General features: G+C 48.5%; 1 protein-coding gene across 2 annotated transcripts in view; it reads left to right on the plus strand.

Annotated features, from left to right (window-relative positions):
* Nucleotides 1-20,628, plus strand: part of LOC115162991 (rho GTPase-activating protein 35) — an 85,513-nt gene that overhangs the window by 50,178 nt on the left and 14,707 nt on the right. Inside the window, exons 1-3 of one of the 2 annotated variants that reach the window (XM_029714548.1) lie at nucleotides 3,110-3,242; nucleotides 9,132-12,947; nucleotides 16,314-16,452. In XM_029714548.1, coding sequence (XP_029570408.1) covers nucleotides 9,231-12,947; nucleotides 16,314-16,452 — 3,856 coding nt within the window. In that variant the 5' untranslated portion in view covers nucleotides 3,110-3,242; nucleotides 9,132-9,230. Of the gene's footprint in view, nucleotides 1-3,109; nucleotides 3,243-9,131; nucleotides 12,948-16,313; nucleotides 16,453-20,628 lie in introns of those variants that run through there. The other variant, XM_029714547.1, reaches the window with a different exon arrangement.

The following is a 20,628-nucleotide window of genomic DNA, read 5'->3' on the forward strand; positions in this document are numbered from 1 at the left end:
TGTGTGTGTGTGTGTGTGTGTGTGTGTGTGTGTGTGTGTGTGTGTGTGTGTGTGTGTGTGTGTGTGGGTCTGTGGGATTAATAGCTGTCGCCGTGCATGTTCCTGACGCGTTAATTTTAGTTGTTATCGAAGAGGCCCCCCTGATGCTGTGGAAGGGTTCAACTCTGTGACGCCATTTTGATCTGCCCCACTCAGCCTCTCCCTCATTCTCCCCCCTCTCTCTCTCTCTCTCTCTCTCTCTCTCTCTCTCTCTCTCTCTCTCTCTCTCTCTCTCTCTCTAGTAGGCTCTTATCCCTCTTCCTCCCTCTCTGCTCCTCTGTGTCAACCATCAGTGACACCTTCCTTTTCCTCTATCCCTCACCCTCTTCTTCCTGCTGTGCAACAGTCATTCTCTTCCCCCCTCGTCCTTCTAGCCACCTCTCTCTATCTTTAACCAAACATGAATGATCTTTTTCTCTTTTTCTCTTTCCTTTTTATCTCCTGATCTGAAACAAAGCAATCCCCCCCTTGCCGTATTTCCCGCTCTCCTTCCACCTCTCGCTATATAAGAACACAGTGGCTTGCCCTAACACCAACTCTATCTCTGATGCCCCAGGCAGGGAGGAAAAGGAAATGACCTCGCAGTGTGGTGCCTTGTGTGACAGGGCATGGCAGGGTAAAGCCCAGTGAAATAGCTGCTGGACTTTGGCCTGGAAAAGGTCACACCGTACTCGGCTAGTAAACAAGCTGCTAGCTGGGAGAAAAGCCACTGCAGAGAGCTCCACAGAGAACCCTGCCAGGATTTGATGTACTACAGGCTTGTTTTATTAAGGAGTGTTAAAGCATTACAGATATTTTGTGTGTGTGTGTGTGTGTGTGTGTGTGTGTTATCCAGTGGTTTGACAGAGCATCCTAAGGGGATTTGGGGAGCGTATCTCTGGCTTGATGTTCCGTGTTACGTGAGCAGAGCATCAGATCATACTAATACATACTGCGATCCAGGAAATGTGAAGATGCAAAGAACCCTGGTAATCCAGTGTGTGTGTGTGTGTGTGTGTGTGTGTGTGTGTGTGTGTGTGTGTGTGTGTGTGTGTGTGTGTAATCCCACTGAGATCTGACTATCCCGCCTGGATTACTGCCCCTGTGATGTGGGTGCCCTGCGTGTGTGTGTGTGTGCACTGCAGTGTGTTATGTCTCTCTCGCTCTGTGTGTGTGTGTGTGTGTGTGTGTGTGTGTGTGTGTGTGTGTGTGTGTGTGTGTGTATATGTTGGTTAAGATAACATCAATACACTAGTACAGTGGTGACCTCTGGAATTTGTGAATACATGACCTGTGCTGAGTTTTAGTGGTACATGTTTGTTTACTAGGAACAATTTATGTGTGTGATATATATGGAAATGTCTGTGGTTTGTTTTAGTGTTTGCGTCTATAAACTGCATTACTGATAGTAAGTGTTAGTGTAAACTTCCTGTTGGTAAATGGAATACGGATTCATTGCATTAGTGAAAGAGGGTAATGAGTTATTTGTGCTTGCGTCACTGTATTAATGTATTACAGTGCATGTGTTTGTGTTGCACTGCATAAGTGTGTGTGTGTAGAGAATCCATGACCATTATGTTTGCAGATTAAGAGGCGACACAGGGAGTACATTCTCTGCTCTGGTTATGCAGAGCTGTCATCACCGACACACACTCTGAATTTTTCATCTCTCCCTTCTCTCCACACCCCTTCTGTTCTTCCCTCCGTCCATTCTCTGTCAGAGAGCCTCGCCTCGGCAGGAAGTGGTGTCCGTGTGAGAGTTCTCTTCCCTTATGCCCTCACTAATGGAAGGCAGGTCTCCTGAGAAAGAGAGAAGGAAGACGAAGAGAGAGCGAGAAAGAGGAGGGGATAAGATGAGAGCGAGAGTGGTATGGAGGGGATGAGGGAGAGCAAATAAAATAAATAGATATTGTCAGGGAGAAATCGAGGGCGGGAGAAGGAAGCTGAGACAGGATGGATGGATATCAAATCAAACTTTATTTGTCACATGCGCCGATTACAGAAAGCTTGGCCACAGTGATGTTCTGGGCCGTATGCACTACCCTCTGTAGCCGAGCAGTTGCCATACTAGGCGGTGATGCTACCGGTTAGGAGGCTCTCGATGGTGCCGCTGTAGAACCTTTTGAGGATTTGAGAACCCATGCCAAATCTTTTCAGTCTCCTGAGGGGGAAAAGGTTTTGTCGTGCCCTCTTCACGACTGTCTTGGTGTGTATGGACCATGACAGTTTGTTGGTGATGTGGACACCAAGGAACTTGAAACTCTCGACCCGCTCCACAACAGCCCCGTCGATGTTAATGGGGGCCAATTTGGCTGTTAGCAGTGCATTAGAGCAGGCTCAGGGAGAGAGAGAGAGAGAGAGAGAGAGAGATGGGCCCAGACAATGCATCATTCTCAGTAATGGGGGTTTACCTCCTGTTGTAGCACTCTGTCATCACCATCACAGAGCTTATGATTATTTTATCAACTATGGTATTGACAATGACAGCCCCCGGATATATGGAAACAGCGGCAGCTCTTTCTCAGAAACCACTGCGAGAGAGTTTTCTCTTACATGTTTCCTTTATATATAGTCTAGTGTGAAATATCGGAATCTCAGTCAGTGTGCACAGTGAAGTATTTTTTCCCCCTCTTAACAATCAGGCACAGCTCATAAAGATGTATGCCTTGCATACATAGGCTTAGACTAACATTGTCTTAGTTTTCATGGCGGTTGGTTCTCAGGGCTATGGGTTGTTTGACAGGCCTCAGGAGACCCGCTGTGCTCAGAGTCAGGCCTTGTTGACGGTCTCTGGCTGAAGCCCTGTAATGAACCATTGGAATGCTTGGCCCTCTGGCTAGTTAAGGCTGTCTCTCCCCCTGCCACCCTCTGACACGTGTGTTAGTAAACTTCACGCCCTGGTGGCCGCTCTCCAGTGCCCGGTCCCTATCGTTCCTGTGCTTCTGATTATGGAAGAAGTGATGCGCCTCGCCAGGCATAGCCCAACCCTCATCCCCGAGGGGAGGAGATCAGCTCACATGACCCAGCGCCCCACTCCCCCGCCCCCGGCCGACCCATTCCCTCATCCATGTATTTCTGGGTCGGAGGTAGATAGAATGCAGGCCCTAACCTATCCCCTTCAGCCAGGAGCTAGCGGTGAGTGTGGCAGGACATGCACACTATTCACACAGAGAGGGCCTCAGGCTGCACTGGAACACTGTCTCTGGCTGGACAAACCGAGGCCGGTTAGTATTTAGCTAGCACTGTACATTCTGTCCTTTACAGATAGCTTGGTAATCTGTCTTGTGGTAGATACTCTCGCAGGTAAGGTTAAGGCAAAAGCCTCAAGACAATAGTTTGGTTTATTTCGTAGTTGCTATTTAACCAGTAACAGTTTCTGCATTTTTTTTTTTAATGGTAATGGTCGTTATTTTGTCGGTTAGCATGCTAATGTGTCAGTGGCGATTTTCCTTTATCTCTGTGCTATTAACTGTGTCACAACAGTTTAGATGGAATGCTGCTTGTTCTAGTTCTTATTTCACCTGTCACTAGAACAGCCTGGAAAACAGGAAAAACTGTTTTGTTTGGCATTCTTCCCAAGGTTTTTGCTGAAAATATTGCTGAAATACCCGCTCTCAAGTATTGTGGCAGTTATAAACACGCGGGCAAACACACACACACACAAACCCGCACACACGCACTCCTTTTGGCTACCGAGGAAGCGCTTGGAAACGTACAGCTGGGATAAGTCAAGTAGATGTTAGCAGCATGTCTCCAGCGTCTGCTGAACAGTTGGGATGGCTGGTCCTACAGACCTGAGGGGAAACTATAGGAGAGGTCCCTTCATTTACACCAGTGACTCGCTCAATTCAGTTTGAGGCCATGTTAAACCGAGTCAATACATCTGACCCAAATGAGTGCATGATGATTAGTGCCTCGATCTCTCTCTCTCTGTGTGTGTGTGTGTGTGTGTGTGTGTGTGTGTGTGTGTGTGTGTGTGTGTGTGTGTGTGTGTGTGTGTGTACGGTTAGCCCAATCTGTGGTAACTGCAGCTGTCATAGTTATTTGTTAATGTAGCCTTTTCCACGGCACTCCAGTATTTTGCTACTGGTCATTTCCATGTAAAAGGACCCATGAGCACCAACATGTGAAGTGTAAAGGAGCGTGTCAAATGAAAGCTAAGAGTCTATGTTTTAGAAATTAAGAAATATATATATATGCATTTTTCAACCATTTTCCATCCCAAAAATGTTAACTATTTAGCTATTAGCATGCTTTATTGTCATGTCTGATTTTCTAAAATACCTTTCCACCAACACTCGTGTATTACCGCAGATGGCCAACACGTAGTTAATATGGGTGTGCAGTTCATGAAACCAATGCTGCTTACTCTGGTTGTAAGACCTCTCAAGTGCACAAAGTAAAAAATAAAAAAAATATTCTTACAATAGCCTAATTGACAAGTAACTCCTATGCTGTCAAGATACTCCTCTCCCCTATTTGACCTAGATAGTTTGTGTATGTATTGATATGTAGGCTACGTGTGCCTTTTAAACCCTTTCTTGATGTAGTTCTGTCCTTGAGCTGTTCTTGTCTATTAAAGTTCTGTATTATTTCATGTTTCATGTTTTGCGTGGACCCCAGGAAAAATAGCTGCTGCTTTTGCAACAGCTAATGGGCATCCTAATTAAATACCAAGATCACCCCTGAATACTGAATATTTGAACCTTACAAATAGATAAACATCTTAGTTAACTACCTTACCTTAGCCATTTGATCCCTGGTTCATTGAAGGAGTGAATTATTTTATAAAGACAAGAAGTAATTTGTTGTAATTGTAATGTTGTAGGGTGGCCAACCATCCTCCTGGAGAGTCCAGGAGAGCTAATGGGAGTGCAGGCTTTTGCTCCAGCCCTGCTCAAACACACCACATTGTAAAAGAAGTCAGCTTCTCAGTAGGATCTTGATAAGCTGATTCTGGTGTGTTTGAGCAGGGTTGGATCAAAAGCCTGCACACCCAGTAGCTTTCCAGATGAAGGGTTGACGAACCACATGTGTTTTATATCAGTGCAGTATTTTACTTTGTGGGGGTTAAGTGCCTTGCTCAAGGCCACAACGGCAGGAGGTATAATACATGGAATCAGAGACCAGCAGTCTTCCATTGTCAATAGCAGTAATAGTAATGAAGGTAAAAAAAAAATGGAAGTGGTTCCTTGCAGCATACAACACAATTATCAGTCACCTTTTTGGCCCATGGTGTTAGACAACTTTTTTGGGGGCGGGGACAAGTGGCAAAGGTCAAAGTGGCAAAAGGTCAATGTAAAGCCCTGCGCTGTACTCCACTGAACTCTACTTAGCTGTACTGTGCTGTACTTTGACGTCCAAACTTATACATAGACGTCTATGATTGGTTCGGACCAACCAAATTCGGTCTTGTTTAGGGGCAGAGCTCATTTCAAATAATAGCCAGTGTGTACAATAATACCCAAAGGAGGATATTGCACATTTATACCTTTGGGTAGGATACATCACCTGAAGAGAATGACATTCATATCCATAATCATGCCTTTCTGTGTATTACAGACCAGGGACCCATGATGAAATTCAGTTATCACAATTCCGTTACCGGGTGTAAATCCACTTCACTTACTGTAGTTCAATATCCAAAAGAGATTTTTTTCAAAGTCAATGTGTCATGTCATAGCTGACACCCCATTGTTTCTGCCGACATCGTTGAATCTTAATTCGGAGAAGATATTTAAGAGTTTTTGGAAAACGTGGAAACAAAAAACTGATGGAGATTTTACCAAAATTCTGTTTCCGAACTTTGCAGCTGCACAGTTCTTTCAGTAAATGTGTTTGTAAAATGTTCAGTGTCAATTGTTAAAAGCGGTCCTTGTGCATAGTTGTATGGTTTGTTGAATGGTTTTTGTATGGCATACATTTGAAGTGAGAAATCTGAGTCTCGGCTCAATTCCGTTTTTGTGGAACTGCCCTACAATAAAACATGCCATAGCAACACTCTCGCATAGCGACACCATTTTCAGATCACAACCCTGTTTATATTTAGCGTAGCCTGCCTTCTTTGCTTCACGGTGTTATGTGCCACCTGTTTACCACAGTGGGACAGGTCAGCCCAGGAATTGTCATCAGTGTACTATTATCAGTGGTAACGTAACACGGGGGACTGATAAATACTGTACATCTAATGAACTAACGTTTGTCTATGTGACGGGTACTCGTGCCTCTGATCTGAACCAGGTCGGCGAGTAAGTAGACAGGCAGCGAGGATGAAAGCAGGGGGAGCCTTGTTGTCCTTCAGCCTATCATTCGGCTCAGCTCAAAGCAGGTCACAGGCCAGTTTAATATGTAACTAATTGAGACGATGATCTCTGTAGTCTGGTCAGGACCCGGTCAGTGTTGAGGTAAAGGTTTCAGTTAACCCCGCTGATGATGACGGCGTTATACTGAAGGTCATATAAAACTGGAATGGTTATGGCTCTTTATTCCACCTGGAATGCGTTTGTCTATGCTCTCAATTTCTATGCCCTGTCAGTATTGTCGAACATTCTATCAACTGAGCACGGCCCTGCAGTGGGCATGGCTCAAAGTCAATGTATGCCGGATCTGTGAAAATGTGGTTGGAGGCTCCGTATGGAGGGTGTGACGCAATTGCGGAGGCGCACAGAAGCCAAATTGAGTTCCGTACCGCATCGCTGTGTGCCTCCCACATTTTGTAACGTTGCGGAGGGCACCGTATAGCTCCGCATTGACACGATTGGTCAACGGTAGATGGGGTGGGAGGTCCAGTATGAACACAAAATCACTTCCTTGACAACTTCCTTCACAACAGTCCCTGCCAAAATGTCTGAAACCCTACCCTTCAAAGAATATCTTAAATAAGACATCTGTCTTATCCCCCCCATAAAAATACAAATAAATTCACTTGTCTTTTCCTACTAGCACTGACTTTGCTGATAGCTACTTTATTGAGGAAAAATGTACTTACTACGACTGTGATGTGGTTGTCTCACCTAGTTATCTTATATATGTAATCCGCAGTAGGGGGAAACGGAACCACTGGCCGCCCCACCACCATTGTTATTGTTTGTTGAGCTGAGGAGTGTTGTCCTACATGGTCCCCAAAAAATTGCAGTGTCTATATTGTGCTCTTCTATCTCGCATGCAATGATGTCAGAGGGGGAAAAACAGTGTTCGTTGTTTTCCGTAACTTCTTTGTTGTTGTAATATCGGACGTGGTTGTTTCACCATTAAGGATTCCAGCTTTAAGATGAATGCACTACAACTGTAAGTCGCTCTGGATAAGAGTGTCTGCAAAATGTGTGTTGTCCTGCTCTCTCCCACTCTCCTCTGTGCTGTTTGTTCTATGTGAAGGGCTCATTGATCTCCGGGCTAATCACTGCCAGCCAGCCCAGAGCCCTGCAGCAGGATGTAGGACCATGAATTAACCATGGCTGCCCAGGTCTTATCACCAACCAGCTCTCTATCGACCTGCAGCCCAGGCGAAGGCTCCACACTCAGCCTCCCTTCGTTACAGAGACTGGTTGTCCTGGATCTCTCAGCCAGCCCCCTTTTGATGCATTTTTTCATACATGTTTTACTCTGCAAATATAAAAATAATATATATTGATCTCTTTTGAGCTGCCACTTGGTTATGCACCTAGTGTAGTAGGTGTGCGTTGCTGTAGTGTTACAGTAAACAGAGTCTGGGTAGATAGAACTTGCTTTCCACTAACTTTTGAATCCCCCATTTTATTGTCCCCTTTCTACTATTAAACCTACAATCGTCCTACCTGTGGTCGGGGTGTGTATATATTATCTACAGTGTTTGGATTCTCTCTCTCTCTCTCTCTCTCTCTCTCTCTCTCCCTCTCTCCTCTTTGTTCTGTCTTCACACTGACTCTCTATGACTAACTCAATTCAGTGAGTATTAAGTATTCTCCAAACCCTGCCTCAAAAGCCCCATTCATTCATCATTAACAGTGGTTTTAATGTGTTTACTAAATACATAGACGAATTAACATGAACTGGGTGTGGGTTCTTTTTACTGTACACAGCTGTGTTTAGTGCTTTGGGGCTTTGTCTAGTGGTTTTCTTGTTCACTACAAGCCTGTCTGTTTAGAAAGGGCCCGTCTATCAAAATGGTATGAATGTTATCTCCCTCCTTCAGTTCTACCAATAGGAGCTTTATTTATGGTTTGTAGGCCTGTGTTCTGCCAATAGGAGCTTTATTTATGGTTTGTAGGCCTGTGTTCTGCCAATAGAGTCTGTTGTGTAGTGGTGAAAGTGCTTGCTCTGACAACAGTGTGTGGGGCTTGGAAAGAAACATCTGCAAGTGATATCTCCAGACAGTGTGATGCCAAATTGAACAGCTATTACATCTAGGTAAATGTTACGAGACATGCAATTTGAGATCATAATTAGTGATGCTACATCAGCCAGTCCAATTTGTCCGCTGGAGTCTTTTTTTTCAGGAACCAGAAGAAAATGTGTTTTTTGTAGTTTTTTTTTTTTTTTATGGAGAGGAAAGCAGCCAACATTCAATGCAGCCTTTTGAAAGGCAGTTGGGCTTCCCTAGTTGCCCAATTAGTCTCTCTCCTCTCTACGTATGTGGATTTGTGTGTTAGTGAGAACTGTATCATCACGTCTTGTAGAACTGCTGCTGGCTTAAAGACAACACTGTTAGATGTGAGATAATTATGTATCCTCACATAAGATCCTGTTCTGCTGTTTTGAAACGTACAAAGCAGGGAAGAATGTAGCAAACAAGCCTCAGGAAACGACTTTTAGTATGGCGGGTAGTAGTATGTCAAAAAGAGTTTAAATGTGAAGGAATGCATCAGTTAATAGTTACTGACTGTACTGCAGTTGTCTTAAGTAAGTTGTAGCATTCCAACAGCTTTGCTTCTGACCTCAATCTCTTCAGGAAACATTCAGCGAATGAAACGGGATCACAGATTAAACATTATTAACATCACACAGCAACGATGTGGGAATTTTAAATGAGACATGGAACAGCCTACACATAATGAATTGAATAATGACAATGAATATTTCCACAGTCTTTTATATTATTTATTCAAAAAATCTATCTTTCTCTCCTTCTCTTGTAGAGTCGGACCCAAGGCCAGTAAGAATCTTTGCATGGAAAGACCGTCCTGCAGCCTCCTCCCTAGAGCTTGTGGGCATGGCAGGATGAGTGTCTGTGTTCGATGATGATGGCAAAAAAGCAAGATGCAAAGGCGCCCACCTACAACCTGGTCGTGGTGGGCCTGTCCGGCACAGAGAAAGAGAAGGGGCAGTGTGGCGTGGGCAAGTCCTGCCTGTGCAACCGCTTCGTCCGTCCCAGCGCCGATGACTTTTACCTGGACCATACCTCCGTGCTAAGCACCAGCGACTTCGGAGGACGCGTGGTGAACAATGACCACTTCCTGTTCTGGGGGGAAACGGGGCGGGTGCTGGAGGAGGGGCCAGAGTGCAGGATGCATGTGGTGGAACAGACAGAATTCATTGATGACCAGACGTTCCAGCCGCACCGTTCCACAGCCCTCCAGCCTTACATCAAGAGAGCAGCTTCCAACAAGCTGGCCTCTGCAGAAAAGCTGATGTACTTCTGCACAGACCAGCTTGGGCTGGAGCAGGACTTTGAGCAGAAGCAGATGCCCGAGGGGAAGCTGATGGTGGATGGCTTCCTCCTCTGTGTGGACGTCAGCAGGGGCATGAACCGCAACTTTGACGAACAGATGAAGTTCATCACTAATCTCTACAACCAGCTAGCCAAGAACAAGAAGCCAGTGGTTCTGGTGCTTACCAAGTGCGACGAGGGGGTGGAGCGCTACATCAAGGACTCGCACACCTTCGCCCTGGCCAAGAAGAACCTCCAGGTGGTGGAGACGTCAGCACGCTCCAACGTCAACGTAGACCTGGCCTTCCTCACCCTGGTGCAGCTGATAGACAAGGGCCGGGGCAAACCCAAGATCATCCCCTACTTTGAGGCCTTGAAGCAGCAGAGCCAGCAGATCGCCTCAGCTAAAGACCACTACGAATGGCAGGTCAGCCGCATCGTGAAGAACCACAATGAGACGTGGCCCAACATAAACCGGCGCATGCAGACCTCCCCAGAGTACAAGGAGTATGTCTTCCTGGAGGGCACGGCCAAAGCCAAGAAGCTCTTCCAGCAGCACGTCCACAGGCTCAAACAGGAGCACATTGAGCGAAGGCGGAAGGTCTATCTCAGCACCCTGCCTCAGGCACTGGTTTCCCTAGTCCCTGAGCTGGATGAGATCGACCACCTGAGCTGGTCCGGGGTCCAGAAGGTTCTGGAGACCAAGCGGGACTTCTCCCATTGGTTCGTTGTGTTGGACGACACCCCCTGGGAGACCACGCCACACATAGACAACATGGAGGACGAGAGGATTCCAGAGGATCTCCTGGAGACGCCTGTGGCCGAGACGATTTACGAGAGCCACCTGGAGCACCTGAGAAACGAGCGCAAAAAGGCGGAGATGAAGTGGGAGTTCAAGGAAAAGCTCAGTGCCTCTCCCTTTATCACAGCAGGCAAGCCCTGGGAGGAGGCACGCAGCTTCATCATGAATGAAGACTTCTATCAGTGGCTCGAGGAACAAGAGTACCTAGACATCTACAACAGGCACCAGAAGGAGATCATCGACCGAGCCAAGGAGGACTTCCAGGAGCTACTGCTGGAGTACTCAGAGCTCTTCTATGAGCTGGAGGTAGACGCCAAGCCAAGTAAGGAGAAGATGGGGGCCATACAGGAGGTGTTGGGGGAGGAGCAAAGGTTCAAGGCCCTGCAGAAGTTACAGGCAGAGAGGGACGCTTTGGTGCTCAAGCATATCCACTTTGTCTACCACCCCACCAAGGAGACCTGCCCAAATAGCCCCCACTGTGTGGACTGTAAGATCGAACAGGTTCTAGCCTCCAAGTTCCCCACTCGATACTCCTTCTTTGATAGCCATAAACCGGGTGACGGTAACGCAGATCGGATTAACCTGGTCATTCTGGGTAAAGACGGCCTGGGGAGAGAACTGGCCAATGAGATCAGGGCTTTGTGCACTAATGACGACCGGTACGTGCTGGATGGGAAAATGTATGAGTTGTCCCTCCGGCCCATAGAGGGCAACGTTCGGCTGCCGGTCAATTCCTTCCACACACCTACCTTCACCCCCCATGGCGTCCTGTGTCTCTACAACTCTAAGGAGTCACTATCCTACATTGTGGAGAGCATTGAAAAGCTCAGAGAGTCCACGCTAGGCCGAAGGGAAAACAGTCTATTTCAGCTGCCCATGAACCTTCTCCTAGTCACCAAACGGGGAGTAGGGTCCGTCAGGGACATTGGGGGGGAGACGGCCCACACACTTATCCTCCAGGGGCAGCAGGTGGCTGGGAAGCTACAGTGTGGTTACCTAGACCCCGCCTCCCCTGGGGTGGGCTATGGACGCAATGTGAACGAAAAACAGATCAACCAGGTGTTAAAAGGTCTGTTAGAATGCCGTAGGCCCCCTGGGAGCATAGGCAGCAGCTCCCCTCCTTTACCCCCTTCTTTCAGAGACTCTCACTCCCAGCCCATCCCCGAGACAGACCTGCGGATAGTCATGTGCCTGATGTGTGGGGACGATTATGACGTGGAGCAGCTCCTTTCGCCTCTCCTGCTGCCCCAGCACTGTCGGCCGGCCTCCAGCCTGAGCAGTGGAACGTCCGTGCTCCTAGAGCTCACAGTGGGGGCTCAGAGGCACACCATCGACCTCTCCCTGCTCTCCTTCCACTCCTCATTTGCCCTACGGAAAAGCCGGCTGGTGCACGGCTACATCGCTGTGTATTCGGCCAGGCGCAAGGCGTCCATGGAGACCCTGTGTGCGTTCCTGTGCGAGGTGCAGGACATCATCCCCGTGCAGCTGCTGGCGGTGGGGGAGAGTCAGGCTGAGCTGTCGGACTCTGAAGCGGCCAGGGAGCAGGTGAGCCAGGGGGAGGAGCTGGCCCGGGAGATCGAGGCCAGGTTTAACACAGTAGTGTGTGGGCCCGGAGGGGTGGTGGGAGGCCTGCACAGGATAGACCTCTTCCAGCCCTTCCTGAAGGAGGTTGTGGAGAAACGCACCATAGTGGAGGCCACACACATGTACGATAATGTAGCAGAGGCCTGCACCACTGAGAGCATGAGCCCGGCCCGCTGCAATTCCCCCAGCCCCATTAACACCCTGCTAGACTCTGAGGAGGATGTGGAGCCCTCGCCCCCCTACCCCGATGGTACCCCCACCTCCCACCTGGGGGGTTTCAAGCTCCCTGACCTGGAGTCCAGCGACGCCTTCTCGGTCATCTCCGAGATCAGCACCTTCGAAAGCAAGCTCAACAACAAGGTGCCCCCGCAGGTAAGGCCCAAGCCCCCCGTACGGAAAGTCAACCTGGGGCCCTACATGGACCAGCAAGGGACCAACCGCCGCTCCTTACCCCCTGCTGTCACCTGGGCGCCGGGCAGCGACGGTGGCTATGACCCCTCGGACTACGCCGAGCCTGTGGATGCCGTGATCAAACAGCGGCCCACGGAGGAGGAGAGCATCTACTCGGTTCCCCACGACAGCACTCAGGGCAAGATCATCACCATCCGCAACGCCAACAAGCATTCTAACGGTGGGGGCAATGGCTCGGATAGCGAGGCTGACAGCAGCTCCCTGGAGCGGAGGCGGAAGATGTCTGCTCTGGGGGTGAAGCCGCGGCTGTACCGCGACCGCTCGAAACGCCTGGGCAAGTTCAGCAGCTTCCGCACTAGCTTCTCTATCGGCAGTGATGACGAGCTGGGGCCACCGAAGGCACCAGAGGAGCTGGGCGGGGCGCACAAGGGGGACAACTCTATTAACGAGGAGGGTGAGGACCCCAAGAGGAGGAACATCCTCAGAAGCCTGCGCAGAAACACCAAGGTATGTGCCCCAGGGTGGGTGGGTGCGTGTGTGTTTGTGTGTCTGTTTGTGTATCGTTCATCAATACGGTCACATCAGATTGCATACTTTCAGTTTTTATTCTTCATACCGGTCACATATTGTACATAGAGAAAGAGATAAGAAAGAGATTCATTGAGATTTCCCCCTATGAATGACTTAATCTTTTTTAATGTATTTATTTATTTAACTAGGAAAGTCAAATTCTTATTTACAATGATGGCCTACACCGTCCAATGCTGGGCCAATTGTGCGTCGCCCTATGGGACTCCCAATCCCGGCCGGTTGTGATATAGCCTGGAATCGAACCAGGGTGTCTGTAGTGACGCCTCAAGCATGCAGTGCCTTAGACCGCTGCGCCACTCGGGCACAATCTCTATTAAGCTATTATAGACTACTTAATAAGTTTCATCTGTTTAATAGTGTTGTCTTCACTTACCACCGTTATAAAAGTTACTTAGCAGCAGTGTTTCTATTGCATTGTTCAGTGTTTATTGCTGTGTTTTTCCTCACCTGTGTGCGTATATGAGCTGTGCTCAGAATAATTAGCACTGTGCTCTAAATGTGTTGCCAAAGGGAGGCTTCTGTGCTTGTCTCTCTGATCACTGGAGCCCATCTGATTTGAGTCTGACAGGCTATAGAGGGTCTAGGTTTCCTTCCAGGCTCTTTAAATCGGTTCTGCCTTCTCTCGCTCTGTGGTCCTACTTTTCTCCTGCGCCGCTGGAGTCCTCCAAACTAGCCCAATCATGGCCCGGAAGCAGAGGGAAACTTCGGCTATTGATCTCATCCAGCTTGGAGAAACTGTTTAATGTGTTTCCCTGAATGTACATGTGTTTATGTGTGTGGTGCTGTCATTATTTCACAAATGGACAAAGTTCTCAAACTTTAACCCATGCTGACATAGCTCATTATAATCTGACACAAACACCATTAAAACTGAAGTTACATTTTTGCCAGTTTAGTTTTCCATTTCTTTCACTGGTCACCTGAATGAGGGCATTAACGAGAGTAAAAAGGACAGAATTATTTTACCGCCCCCTCTCCCCCCTCCACACTGTCTCTCTGTACAGCCGTTGTGTTTGATCTCAGATAAAAGCATCCCTAGCTCTAACCCACTCACTCATCCCAAATTACAAACCTGTTACTGCTACAGCCCTAGTTGCAGTCCCATAGGCTGGCTAGTTTTTAAAACGCTCTCTTCAGTAAGTAGATCTGTGCAGAGTAAACCCAACAGGTTTATGACATGCCCTGTTCACAGGTGGGCTGTCTCTCTAATCCAGAGAGTTCCCTGTTGCATCAGTGCATGAAGTCAGACCTGCCCTAAGAGCGTGATAGGGGGCAGTCTCACTGAATAAAGTGAATAGAGAGTGATTGGCAGCTGAGTGGTCCAACTGTGCGGCATGTTTTCAGCAGTGCTCTAGTGCTGCAGAAAAACATGCCCAGAGACTAGTGAGACATGCCCTGGGTTTATTTTCTCCTCCTCCCACACGTTCTCCTTCCCTTCCTCATTCCCCGACTCTGCCTCTCTTTACCTCCCTGCTGATGAAGAGGGATTGAGGGAATATAGGACTCAGACATGGGCATCAGCCTCACTTTGCCCTCCCTCCCCTCTCTTGCGCACTCTGCACCCTCCCTCTCCTCAGACACTCTGCAGTGAAACATTTGACCCAGCGCAGTCAGTCGTATCTGCCTGCCATAGTTCCCGTTCACACAGAAAGGCTGACATAAGTGCCACCTAAGTGGGAGCGAAGGCAGTGTATATGATTAGACTGGCTGGGAGAGAGACACAAACCACCCTGTCGCTGTGTGTCTGCATGCCTGGCTGTGGGTGATAATTACCATTGGTGTCAGTAGGGAGGACAGGTGATTTATGTTTTCACACACAGTGATGATGTCCCTCGACGGCATAAACTCTATAAGAGTGTTTTGTTTTATATATCCTGAATGATGCCGCGTAACATCACACATCTAGAGAGAATTAGTTGGCGGAACCAGTATAGGGGGAAATTAATTTAACCACCCAAAACAAATAAAACAAAACTGCCTAATGGGACTAAGCTAGCTACTCCCCTTACTGCAGAGCACAGCCATCGGGCTGATCTGGGGCCTGTACCCTCGCTCCACTTACATTAGAGTCTTTATTACTTAATGGGAGCCAAAACAAGGTCATCGGGTTCCCAGATCAGCTGTCTCTCTATTGATGAGGGTCACCATAGAACCAGCTGTAGCCTAGCGTGCCCTTAGGGCACCACACATGTGGGTCATTATAATCAACAAAGAGTGTCACTGTAAGTCTGACCTGAGGTCAGGGTAGAACCAGCCAGTTCTGTCTCTGCCTGGCTGCCGTTAGGCCTCAGCAGTGAGTACACAGTGGAAACAAACTAACCCTCTCTCCCTGTTCATATACATTCACCTCAGACTGTGGCTGGCTGACTTGCCAGAGGTCTCTCTCTATCTTGTTCTTTCTCTTCTCTCTTCGCTCTCGCTCTGTCCACCGGGAGGGGGGGCGTATTGCAATGCGTAATTGGCTAAAGAGGTGGCGCTGTTCTCAAATCAGTTAAACGAAAGGAGAGACAGATTGCAAGGACGGGGCCTCATAAAACAAGAACAATAAGGCAGGCGAGAAAAGCAGCGTTTTGGGGGTTGTGACTGTAGCCAGGGGAATGTAGGGTGGTGGGCAGGGCGGTGGCGGTGCGTAAAGTAATGGAGCGGGGTAACCGGAGCAGATCGGCCGGACAAGGGCGGCTAGGCTCACCCCGAGTGTCATGCAGCTCCGCTCCGCTCTGCTCTCTGCCTGACAGTCCTCCGGCCCCAGTCCCTAGCCAACCATGGAGCTCTGCCTCAGTTCTCAGCTCAGTCTGTCTGAAAGGCTTGAATGGCACAGAAGTAGCTGTAGTGGCTTACAATATAGAATTGAATTCTGATAACAGCAGTAAGTTAGGGACCTCTTAGAAACTCTGAATGTTTTCCGGGTTGGGGTAATTCCCGAGGGATGCGGTGTCATGGAAAGGGAGAGGAACGAGAGTGCGGAGGATAAAGAAAACATAGAGAGGTAAAAAAGTGGAACGGAGACGTGTATCACGCACACAGCTCGAGACAGGAATGTATGATTCTTATCAGCTTAGGCCTTGAGAAGAGTCTGCTGCAAGGAATGCGTATGTGGGTTGTGTTGTGTTGGCTGATGCAGCCGATGCCCATGTCAAGAATGAAAGTATGGTGATGTGTGTGTTAATATTGTGCCCGTGTCTATGCTCTGAAAATCAATCCATGTCTCGGATGGATAATGAACAGAAGCGAAAACGCTGCTCTCCTCGTTCTCATCGATCTCTCCCTCCGTCCCTCTCTCAGAAACCGCGGCCCAAGCCCAGGCATTCCATATCCAAAGTAGAAAGCAACTACTTTGGCGTGCCGTTGGCCAACGTGGTGACACCTGACCGACCCATCCCGCTCTTCATCGACAAGTGCATCCGATATATTGAGGCAACAGGTAAGCTTACACGTATTACACAGAGGCTACAATTGTTGTTTTGAGTGGATGCTATTGATTACTGAGACTGTGGAGATCTATACAAAGGTCACAAGCAGTTTCTGACCTCAGTATCAGCAAGGTCTCGCTCTCTCTCTCGTTCTCTCTCTCTCGCTCTCGCTCTCTCCCTCTCTCTCTCGCTCTCTCTCTCGCTCTCTCCCCTTTTCACAGTTTTCACTTTCAGCCCACGTACCTCTACCTTTCCGTTCTATTCCTCTCCCTCTCCTAAGAATCCCCAGTCAGTGATTTATCAGTAGTTTCTGGTGGGACTGTGGTTCTCCCCAGAGGAAGCTTCTGTAGTTTTCTCTAAGTCAGAGCTGTTCCTGTGATAAGAGAGCAGGATGTGTCTCTCTTTTCCCCCCCTCTGCTTCTCTCTCTCTGTTGGAGTTGTTCTGCTTTTCGTGTTTGCCTGTGGCGCTGTAGGTGGCCTTAGTGACAGTCAGCAGCGGCCCTGGTCAAAAGTAGTGCACTATATAGGGAATAGGTTACCATTTGGGAAGCGGCCTCTGTGTTGTGTTGGACACCTCCTAATAACAGTGTTCGTGGTGCTGTGTGGTCTGCATTAGTTCTGTACAAGGGAGAGTTTTATGCAGTGCTTCTGGGTTAGTGTGTGTTTGCGTGGGCGCGCATGCGCGTGCACATTGATGTGTGAGAGAGTTTGAAAGGGTGTGTTCGTGTGTGTGTGTGGAGCAGGTTGACTGTCTCTCTGTTTGTGTGTGTATCTCCCTCCCTCTGTGTGTGTCTCTCTCTCTCTCTCTCTCTGTGTCTCTCTCTCTCTGTCTCCCTGTGGAACGGGGTGCACAGATGGGCCTGGGCTCAGTTAACCCTGTTGCCACGCTCTGCCCTAATGGTCCTCATGCTACCTCTGCCCTGGGCCCACAAAGGGCACGTCGCTCAGCCTAACACCAGCTGTTACTCAAGCACCCTAGGAGACGTGTGTGTGTGTGTGTGTGTGTGTGTGTGTGTGTGTGTGTGTGTGTGTGTGTGTGTGTGTGTGTGTGTGTGTGTGTGTGTGTGTGTGTGTGTGTGTGTGTGTGTGTGTGTGTCGGGAAGGTGGTTGAAGTGACAGGTCTGAATACACAGGGGCATTATTATATGAAACACCTTTGATTCTCAAGCAGAAAAAATGCTTCCATGAAGCAAATGAGTGCATTCGGTGTAGAATGCACAGTGGAGATCACAGTATTCTGCGTGTTGTTGTGTTTGTGTGTGGATGCCAAAGCAATGACGTGCCTTATTGACATTTTTGGCAGTGCATTCCTGGGCAAGCTCTTGTCGGATTAAACCATTCCCACACACGGATTAAAGTCAGACGCATCTGTGCTGCTGTATGTGGGTAAAGGGAGCGGAGATACGCATTTGAGTCAGGGCACCAGTGAGGCTCTCGCTGCCACCCTCGCCCACCTGAGTGCATTTAGCTACCACAAGGGGCATAGTGTAGTGGGACACACACCACCTCCTTGGTTTCTCTCCTGCCTGCCTCCGTCTCTTTTCCCCTAATCCACCATTTCCTCTCCTCTCTTCCCCTGCAGATTCCCTCATGTCCTCCTTTGCCCCTCTCTCCATCTAGTCTCTTTCTTTCACCACTCCTCTCTTCCCACTGTCCTCATAGTTTTCCTATACCCCCGTCTCTTTTCCTTGCCCCCTCTGCCCCCGCCTTTCGCTGCCTCTGTCTCGCGCTGCCTCTGTCTCGCGCTGCCTCTGTCTCGCCCTGCCTCTGTCTCGCCCTGCCTCTGTGTCTCGCCCTGCCTCTGTGTCTCGCCCTGCCTCTGTGTCTCGCCCTGCCTCTGTGTCTCGCCCTGCCTCTGTCTCGCGCTGCCTCTGTCTCACGCTGCCTCTGTCTCGCCCTGCCTCTGTGTCTCGCCCTGCCTCTGTCTCGCGCTGCCTCTGTCTCGCTCTGTCTCGCCCTGCCTCTGTGTCTCGCCCTGTCTCTGTGTCTCGCCCTGCCTCTGTGTCTCGCCCTGCCTCTGTCTCGCGCTGCCTCTGTCTCGCCCTGCCTCTGTCTCGCTCTGCCTCTGTGTCTCGCCCTGCCTCTGTGTCTCGCCCTGCCTCTGTGTCGTGCTGCCTCCTTGCCGCACTGCCTCTGTGTCGCGCTGCCTCTGTCTCGCGCTGCCTCTGTCTCGCCCTGCATCTCTCTGTCTCTGTCTCTCTCTCTCTCTCTCTCTCTCTCTCTCTCTCTCTCTCTCTCACACTCTCTCTTGCTCTCTCTCTGTCTTTGTCTGTGTTCAGAGGCAGTGGGGCAGTGGTAATCCTCGGGTCCGATAGCTCCCTCCTTCAGATCGATATCGCAGAGCAGGAAATTAGATCAACCTTTGGGCTCAGCTCTTTTCTCTGTGTGCACCAGGAGGGAGAAGGGACCCACTGCGGCAACACAACACACAGCCTTTCACCACAACCTCCGATTACACTCTCGCTACGGAGTCAGTACACAAACGCAAACAAATAAAAGGCATGCGCAAAAATACGTACACACGCAAACACGCTCAGGTGGCGACACACCCAAATGCTTTACACGAGAAGCATTAGAAACACTTCACAATGTCAAACACACTCACACACTGACATGCACACTCCGACTCAAACTTAAATGTGCCGTCCAGATTTATTTAAGTCATGGAGGCTATTTAAGGGTGTTGTTGCCAACGTGACATACATTTTTTTTGTTCATTACGGCATCCTGACATTCAATGGTGCCCCTCTCTCGTCTGTCTGTCTGTCTGTCTGTCTGTCTGTCTGTCTGTCTGTCTGTCTGTCTGTCTGTCTGTCTGTCTGTCTGTCTGTCTGTGGAGTGAGAGTTTTTGCTTTTCACAGCAGTTGTCATGAATTGGAACGATGAATGAGTGTTGGGAAGCGAGAGAGAGCTGTTCACACAGGTTTAATGCTTATCATGGATGTATGTGTTTGGGACGTCACTTAATGGTGTCGATGTTATTCTGTAGATGGAAGAGAAATGGGTGAGATTAGGGGAAGAAAATGTCATGCGAATATAATATTGTCATGATTATGTGATAAGATGGGATAGTCCTGTAGAAGCAAGAGATGATCGCTCAGACAGGATGTAGGTTACCTGTACACAGGAAGTGCTCGTGTTTGGTTTGACACCGGTCGCTGCAGATGAAAGGAAACCGGTCCAGAGCTGCTCTCAGAACAAAGAAGGTGATGGAAGTTAACCTCTACATCACGCTCTCTGACCTCTGAATTTCTTCTGCCATCCTCCCCCATGTCTATATCTCTCTCCCCCTCCCTCCCCTGTCCTTGTTGCCTCACTCTGGCTCTCTATGGTACGAGCGTGAAGGTAGCATGCCAGAGTAGGGCTGTGGCGGTCATTACATTTTGTCAGCCGGTGATTGTCATGCCTACACCATAACAATATATCCATGATTTATTTTTAGACCTGCCTCCATTTGCTTCATGGAGGCAGGTCTAAAAAAAAACATGATATGAAGGAGGACAGAATAGCATATTCTGAGTCGTCTTTGTTAGGCCCTGATCTGGTTATGCCATATGGTTGTGGGCTACACTAGTTGATTTGCCTATAATTTCCAGGGCATTATTTTATAGTAAGAAGAATACATTTGAACATAGCTGAATCAAATGTAAATTATATTTTTCAGAAATAATTTCCATGGGAGTGTGCACATGCGGCTATCCTGTGTTGAGTGGTTAACAAAGAAACAGGTCCTTCTATAAGCTTAATTTAAATATTTATGCAACTTTAGTTGTGATACAAACATTAGGCTATATGTTTTGATTTGTAATACATTATAAAGTTACATAAAAGACATGAGCTCTGCTATGTTTCTTGCACAGGCTGCACACACTTCATCAGTCTCTCATTCACAATTTGACAAGCACTTCATTAAGGCCAGATCTTTCTTCAAGATTTGTTCAAACGTTCATAGATGACCAGCAGGGTCAAATAATAATCACAGTGGTTGTAGGTCAGGTCAGTGCCTCAGGAGTAAATGTCAGTTGGCTTTTCATAGCAAACATTCAAAGGTCGACACAGCAGGGGAGGAAGAGGAGGGGAGAGTCGAAAACAGCAGGTCCGGGAAAAGGTACAACGTTTGGTGAACAGGTCAGGGATCCATAGCCGCAGGCAGAAAATTTGAAATTGGAGCTGCAGCACATCCAGGT

Source organism: Salmo trutta, chromosome 26, assembly GCF_901001165.1.
Source record: "Salmo trutta chromosome 26, fSalTru1.1, whole genome shotgun sequence".
NCBI classification, from domain to species: domain Eukaryota; kingdom Metazoa; phylum Chordata; class Actinopteri; order Salmoniformes; family Salmonidae; genus Salmo; species Salmo trutta.